General features: G+C 38.2%; 1 protein-coding gene across 1 annotated transcript; it reads left to right on the forward strand.

Annotated features, from left to right (window-relative positions):
• The first annotated feature begins 3,209 nt into the window (after positions 1 to 3,209).
• LOC143297196 (cytochrome b-c1 complex subunit 10-like) lies at positions 3,210 to 6,445 on the forward strand. The gene is made up of 3 exons (XM_076609401.1): positions 3,210 to 3,368; positions 5,065 to 5,236; positions 6,218 to 6,445. Exons 1-2 carry the CDS (start codon positions 3,232 to 3,234, stop codon positions 5,189 to 5,191), a joined length of 264 nt encoding a protein of 87 aa, XP_076465516.1. The 5' UTR covers positions 3,210 to 3,231; the 3' UTR covers positions 5,192 to 5,236; positions 6,218 to 6,445.
• Positions 6,446 to 8,151: the final 1,706 nt, after the last annotated feature.

Here is an 8,151-nt window from a genome sequence, read left to right on the forward strand (position 1 = left end):
TTTTTATATAGGAAATATTATCACTGACATCATAATTTAAATGATTATCTAGCAGTTCATTCATTAATTTGACAAACTCTGTGTTCTTAAGATAGCTATTATTGAATTTCCAGTATCCTGGCCCACGGGAAAAAATATTCTGATTAAGCTCTGTAACAACCGTTTTGTGGTCCGAGTTAGGGACTGTCCGATGCTCACAAGAAACACAACAATGCAGCATACTGTGTGATGTGAAACAATAATCGAGTCTTCTGGCTATAAATGGATTTGTTCTGTGCCATGTGAAATCTTTACTATTAGGGTGTAATGTTCTCCAAAGATCAACTAGTTCTAATGTACTGACTGAATGCTTAAACGCTTTAACTTCTGATTCTCTATGAGGGAGACCTGCAGTATTATCAAGAGAGTTGTTGAGAACACAATTAAAATCACCAAACATGAGAAAATGTCCGTCAATAAATTCGCTAAACTTTTCTTTGAGCATACTGAAGAATGCTATTTTATCCGATGATTCATTTGGAGCATACACATTGGCTAACATAAATTCATAATTGTCATACGACACTGAAACAACTAGTACCCTGTCTTCTGTTGTTTTCAAACTAACTTTACCTGGGAAATGCTTTGCTACTAAAATAAGTTCTCCCCTACTTCTATTTGTGCCTTCGTTAAAGAAAATAGTTCCACCCCACTGTTTCTCCCAAAATGGTATGTCTTTGGCTGTTACATGTGCTTCTTGTAAACAAATAATGTCAAACTTCTGCTCTCTTAAATAACGAAAGATTGAAATGCGTTTAAACTTATTTTTCAACCCTCTTACATTTAAAGATGAGATCAATAACTTGTCCATTGTGGGGGTAAATCAAAATTCATTTTATAGCCTATTGATGAGTACACACAAGATTAACATCGATAAAACATAACACATAAAATTAATCACTATTCAGTCTCATAGTCCGGGGGCGAAAACCAAAACCGTCTTTGACACAGAGGACAGCAGCAACACATTACCGACAATTCTCGGCAGTCACAGGCTCCGGGGCATGAACGGGGGGGACTGGGCTACCTGATCGTCGGTCATTCCGTCGACGATGCTTGTCGGTCCTGTCCCTCGGGCTGCGGCGATCCTGGGACCGCTGGCGCTTGGGGGTCTCGGACCTGCTGCGGTGCTGGTCGAAAGAGAAGAGGGTGGACTGACGACAGCTCGGTCGGCTTCTGTCACCCCGGTCACCAGCTTTGCTGCCGGAACATCCAGCACCTTTTGTGGAAGAGTTGGATGCTGGAGATGTGGCTGTGGCAACAGGAGCTACCGCTGCATTCTGGATGTCCGAGTGCACCCCTCTGTCGTCTCCCTGCTGTTGTTGGGCATGCTTCTTGTCTGCTGGGTTCCCTGCAAACTGACAGGCTGCATCACCTCTCTTATGTCCAGGTTGTTTACACTGTCGGCACACAACTTCTTTTGTGCACTGTGAGACATGATGGTTAGACTCCAGGCATCGTGAGCAGAATACTGTTTTTTTAACTTCTTTCTGCTCTTTGTGGTAGATTTTGGCATTAAATATATTCACTTTCAAGATCTTTTCAAGGGGAGTGGGGGGAACGGAGATGAAAACAAAACGCCGCCCAGTTAAGAAACGGGTTAACTTGTTGTCCTGGTCCCTAGCCCTTTCGTATTTGACATCGGATCTGAGTTCACATCCTATTTTAGTGAGGGAATGTTCTATTTCCGAATCAGCCACGGATATCGGAATATTGTCAATCCACACCTTTGTGGACAGTTTTTCTTCTTCTGAGCCATCCCTAAGAATGTAAGGATTTGCATTAGAGGCCTGTATCACAGTATCTCTCACGCGCATACCTTTAAGAAGGATGTCTGTACGAGCCTCCTTTGTTGCAGGGTAGACACGCCACAAGCCTCGTATCTCCTGTGCCCCAAGGATGGTGCCTTGACCAGCAGCACGCTCCGCCGCCAGGCATATTTCCAATACCGTTGGACGAGAGTTGACCGAGTTGGGAATGTCTTTCTGTCTTATGAATACTGGTTTGATTGTCGAAATCGAAGCCGAGTGCGCCATTTCTGTTACACTGAAGTCGAATGACACCAAAGGGGGGTAGAGGGTGGGGAAATAAATAAACGATGACTGCGATCGACTTCTATGGAAGAAACAGCGGCGCACAGCGATCGAAATCCTTCCAAACGTAGACTGTGAATGACGGCCTTCCAAACGTAGACTGTGTATGACGGAGAAAAAAACAAACTAAGTCCAGAAAATCCCTGAGCTCAGTTCGCGTTCGGTTTGTTGAGAGAGCGCAGTAAGCGTGTCCGCACGGCACGAGAGCCACTCACCGAATCATCATTTACACATTTCGTACATCGGCATTCGCGCGCGCACACACCGACACATTAAACCCGAGTGAATTATAACTTAGGTCAGAGCTTGTTCAGTTGTACTCGATCTTTTCATTGTTGTAGTGATGCACTGATGTAGTCCGCAGCCAGTCACGGTCCTACACTTGACCGATTCAAGTTTTGTTTACACCACTGAGAATGAACGAGTGCATATATACCTACCCCGGCGACGGTTCTTGCTAGGAATGGGGACCAACGGGTGAGGCGACCTTGGATAATTAGAAACGATTGAACAAATCATGGTAGGACGTGTATATCCAGAAGATTTTTGGAGTGGGTTATATTGTTAGCGATTTTGTTACATTTAACAGTGCATTCCATCCTTTAACAGCTCTGTTACTGAAGCCGGGATGATTTGCGAACATTTGTCCAACAAAATCGTGAATAAAAAGTTAGTATTTGAACTTCTGGCTATATCAGATTTGTTAGTTGAGAAAAAAGTGTTACTTGTGTCAATGTCGTCAATTTTGTTTATGATCTTCAGTGAAAACTTGTAGGCGTCTGTATTTCAACGAGAGTAAAGTGAGTTATATCAACCGATTTTGGTAATCTAATTCCCTCAGTTCTGGCACCATTCTTGTTGCTCTCTTTTGAACCCGTTCAATTGCCATAGAGTGCCCTTTTCATCTGCGATACCAAATCATATTTCCATATTCTAGTATCAACCAAAAACTTTGTGCGTACAACTGATTAATTGATCCAGTATTTGAAATATGAAACAGGGCTTTCAATTCGCGTATAACATTAAATTAAACTTGTCTCGAGACCAATAAATACATCCTTCTTCCGCTTTCCCCTTCTCCCCGCCTCCTTTGAGACCGATGTTTCACACCGTCAACAGACTCTCGTGTTTGAGAGTACAGTTTGTTCGAAATTACCAACTTCCGTTCATCATGGCAGGCGGCGGTATGTTAGCTCGACTTGTGGGTCCCAAATATTTGGAACTGGCCAGAACATGGTGAGTAAAATCACACAACCTTTGGCCAACATTGTGTGTTCACTTAAAAGCCGAATAGAAAGAATGGATACACTAAAGATATATTAATTGCCTTGATACATGCTTCCTATCTCAAGTCAAGGAGACCCAAAGTCAAACATCGAAACGGACTTTATCTCGATGTAAAACAAAATAGTAAAATACCGTTGCGAACAGTACTCTGTAATTTACTACATCGTATATTATGATCCCTCAGGAGTGATTGTCCTCGGACAGAAAAAAAGGTTTAATAAAAAAAAAAAATGCCTTTTCAGTTTTCTAAAGTGATCGATCGATTTATATCTGAGGTGACAAATGCGACCAAATTTTGGTGCCAGAATTAGAAATAGAACTGTAGAACCTTTCCTTTCCTTCTTGGTTTCATTTCAGAACGAAATACCCAACTTAAATCATGGTATGATGATTGCCGTTTCGCATTACCGTTTAACAAGCTTTGCAGAATAATAATAAAAAATATGAATTACCAGATTGTAATATTGTATTTGTAATAAACTAACTTTATTAACTTGGATTTTGATTTTCACTTTCTTTAACTAAGAAATAGAGAAGAGAGAACATCAGTTGGCAGTTTTGAGGAACTACCACGTTTCCACTTAAGAAAAATAATTTTTAAAAATTAGGAAATTTCCTATTTCACTACTATCACAGACTTTTCATGTTCGGAGCAAAGGCAGTGGCAGCCTGTCAGAGATCTGTATCTGTAGTGTACATTGCTATTTAAGTTGCTTTGTTATAAACCAGCTGCAGATTATTCACCAGTTTACATTGCCCAGTCATCCACCTCAGTGTCTTTGTTTCAAAATTTTCATGTTTCCAAAAGCGGCTGCCCTCTTGAACCAACCATCATGATTGCTATGGAAACATTCAAACAACAAACGAGTGAACAAGAACATCAAATTATTGTTAGGCAAGATGAGCAAATTATAATGTTTCATGTACCTGTTAGTGGCATCAAAATGAAAATTGAAATATTTGATAACTAGTATTAGTAGTAACTAAGTAAATGGCTTTGTCTCATTCTTACAAGTAGCATTTGCTGTTAGTGTTAGTCTTATTAAGATACACACACTTCATACATACATCAGTGACAGTACCAGATATTCACATATGCACACATTTACACATGCTTACACACACACACATACACAGTGACACACACACACACACACACACACACACACACACACACTCAGAGTAATATATGTCAAGTAAGAAGGTTTATTGTTGTTGTCTTTTTCACCCCCCTCTCCTCTTCTTATTTTCTAAGTTATTTGAATAGTTTCTATTAAAAAAAAAAAAAAAAAAAATAAAGTATGACTTTACCACCAGTATCCAGAGCAGTATCAGCAAGTAAACTGAAAATTAATATTAAATGGATGGCTACATGAGCCTGTGATATGAAGCTTTAAAAAATTCTGTCTGGTATGCTTTTGTTCATCGATGTTACGTTAGATATTTTGATGTACCAGATGTTGTTTTGATTAAGGTTCTGGGGTTCAGTTTTCACCAGCTCTTCATCTTATAATATATAGTATTTCTGTGAATTTCATAGTCTTAACTGTTTAACAACTTTAAAGGTCCTATTCATTGCAACATGAAGAAATAAGAAGGGAACTAGAAAGAAAAAATGTTGATTTATGTAAAATATTTTTCCCAGGGCCCCCACTGCCACTGTGTTTGGCACCACTGCTGGAGCCCTTGGACTGTACTTCACTGACTGGAAGGTTATTGTGGCATACATCCCATTCTATGGCAGCAAGTTTCAGGAGCCCAAACAAGAATGATAGCTGCCATGTCCTGCTGTCTGTAGTCTGAAATATCATCAACGTGTGAGTAGCAGAACTTTTCAAATTTTGGAAGTGAAAAGTATTGTGATTAACTTCCATTGAAATAAACAGGATGGTCATGTTGTGTTGCATTTAAAGTTAATCTCATCTATAATACTAATAGTGTAAGTAAATGGAAAATATAGGTTCAATAGAATGGTTGGTCTGTATGTTAACATTTTAAAAGACCCATCTAAATACCAGTTGGCAAAAGCCAGAAAAAAGCGTTTTACTTCAACTTCAAGCAAACCAAGAGGAAAGTAACAGTGTCTGTACCAAGATAGATGAAACAATAATGCAAAATAGCAAGAAATCATCCAGTGACTGACCAGGGCACATAGACCATACTTCCACAGGAAACTTCAAAATTATCAGAAGTTTTACACAGCTTCTAATTCTTTGTATTGCATACAGTACATTTTATATGTTCAGTCAATACATTGATTTTTTTTATAAGGAGTAAGAGCAAATACTAACATTGAAAATATTATTGAAACAAAACAATTGCCCTTCCTTTTTAACCATTTGAATGGACTCATGAGTGCTAAGAAATTCAGAACAAGTATTGCTAAACATCCATCCTCCCTCCCCATAGCTCCCTCTCCCAGTTGTCAACCCATTGGGTATGAAAAGTGAAACCAAAATTTGAAATAAATAAGTTTCTTTGTCAGTTTGTGAATTTTCCCCCATTTCTCACCAAGAAGGTGGCAATGTGTAACTAAATGAGAAATTTTCTCTTTGATTGAACCAAGTACAAGTTCTATCAAGAATTCTTGTATACCTACATGTCTTAATTATGTGAACCGTAATCATGCTGCATATGGGACTTTGGCACACTATTTATCTGAGAGTTAAAATCCGCATCATTTGATAGTTCATCAATAAAATTAAGGACAATGATTTATAACATGAGAAGAATAGAACAGTGTAATTGGTTAGTGGTAATTGAAATGAAGTATGCATTCGTTATTTGTTATGTTTCAGGTGAAAGTATGCTTGTAGAAATGGAACATGGTCCTGTGGTATGCTGGCGGTCAATCAGCAAACTGCACTTTGCGGGAGACCTGGCTCATCCAATCCATGTCATTTCACTTGGAAGTCATCGTGGGCTGAAACGACTGAAGACCAGATATTGTCCACCACTGGCACCGGTGTAACTGAAAATAATGTGTGTCATTGTGTGAATTCTGAGAATAAATTATAGAGAAAATGCATCTTTGTATGGGATGTGTATGTTGGTAAAAGGTGGGTTGAGACTGGTCTGAAGATATGGAAAATACACAAGAAAAAAAAAGGCACATTTGTATCTCCCTGTTCTCTATCACACATAAACAATTTACAATCATGCACAGTGATACAAATACAAACATGCACCAAAGCACAAAGGAAGAGGGTGAATAAAAAAAATAACCTTCCCGCAAATACATAAATTTACAAACATGCATGCCCATGCTAGGAGGTGCTATTGCAGAATAACATGCTGGGTTTATGATCAATTGTTCACCAGTAACCATGGTTTGAGGCCCCATTTCGGTACAGTGTTATGCCTTTAGGAAAGGCACTTTACTCCGATTTTTCTCCACTTTACCCTTTTGCTTTGTTCACAGATGCACATTCTCAACACATGTTATTTCCAAACGATCAGTCATCAGAAAAGAGGAGCTAAATGATTTCATGTTAAAATGTCATTTGGATAAGAATGTAACTGATTTTAGATTAAACTTTAAAGCTGGTACAGTAGTTTACATTTTATCTTATTTCTTGAGACAGATTTTTTAGATCTTAATTGTACTTTAGAAATCTAGATCCTCAGACTGTCTTTTGATGAAACCAGACGTCTAAAATATGGAAGCAGTATTTAAATTAATGCAATTGTTTGAAGAGTCATTGATGAAACCTGCCATCTGTCTGAACCTGTCTTTCGATATTTAACATTTTATACTCAAGGTTACTGACAAAACAAATCCTTGAAGAAACATATTTGACATACCAAAGCAAATGATGAAATATATGTAAGCATATGAATGAAGCATATATGAAGAATATTGGTTTACTGCTCTACAATCTCTTCCATCTGCTCTTAACAATGGCAAATTTTGTAGAGAGTACACACTCAGCTTCTTTTGTGTCTTGAGTTGATAGAAAGATGGAAAAACACCTATATATATACAAAATATGAAAAAGATTGAAACACATGACTGTATATGTATCCCAGTGTGCATAAATTATTAAATACACCTTTTCTTGTTTATTTATGATAGATTTTAATTTTTTTAATTTATGTGAAATACATTCACTGGTATATAAGCATTCACACTATTGAAATTGATTCACTGTTAATTTAGTCTGTTGATTCTTCTTCGTGGTATTGGAAACAGAACTTCACTTTCCAAGTCTGTTGATTCTTCTTTGTGGTATTGGAAACAGAACTTCACTTTCCAAGCATTACTGCCATTAATATGTAATCAAAATTCAAGCATTAACATTATAATTTGAATTTGAACAGGTGTTTTTGCCCCATATCCCCATCCTTCAGTTTTCTCTTTTCTCCATGGTCCCCATATTGCTTCCCAATGCTGAGCATTTCAAGCTATTTGCTTAAATTTGAGCTTCCTGATTTGACTTTTCTGGTTTGAGCAGTAGATAAATATGCATGTGCTGCAACTATTTTAAATTCCACTGACACTGTCATCTCCTGTTTCTGTACCGGAGGAAACCACAACTGGTTCATTATTATTAAATCCACCTGACTGTGCCCTGCCCTACTAACCCACCCACCCATTTTACTCAGGAATGGCAAATAACAAATAGTCATCCAGGATTCTGTCTAATAAAGATGCTAGCCAACAGGTAGCTCACACAGCTGACTCTTACCCAGAATTAAATTACCTGAATAGCCAAAGCATTTTTGTCATACA

This window comes from Babylonia areolata, chromosome 22 (assembly GCF_041734735.1).
Source record: "Babylonia areolata isolate BAREFJ2019XMU chromosome 22, ASM4173473v1, whole genome shotgun sequence".
NCBI classification, from domain to species: domain Eukaryota; kingdom Metazoa; phylum Mollusca; class Gastropoda; order Neogastropoda; family Buccinidae; genus Babylonia; species Babylonia areolata.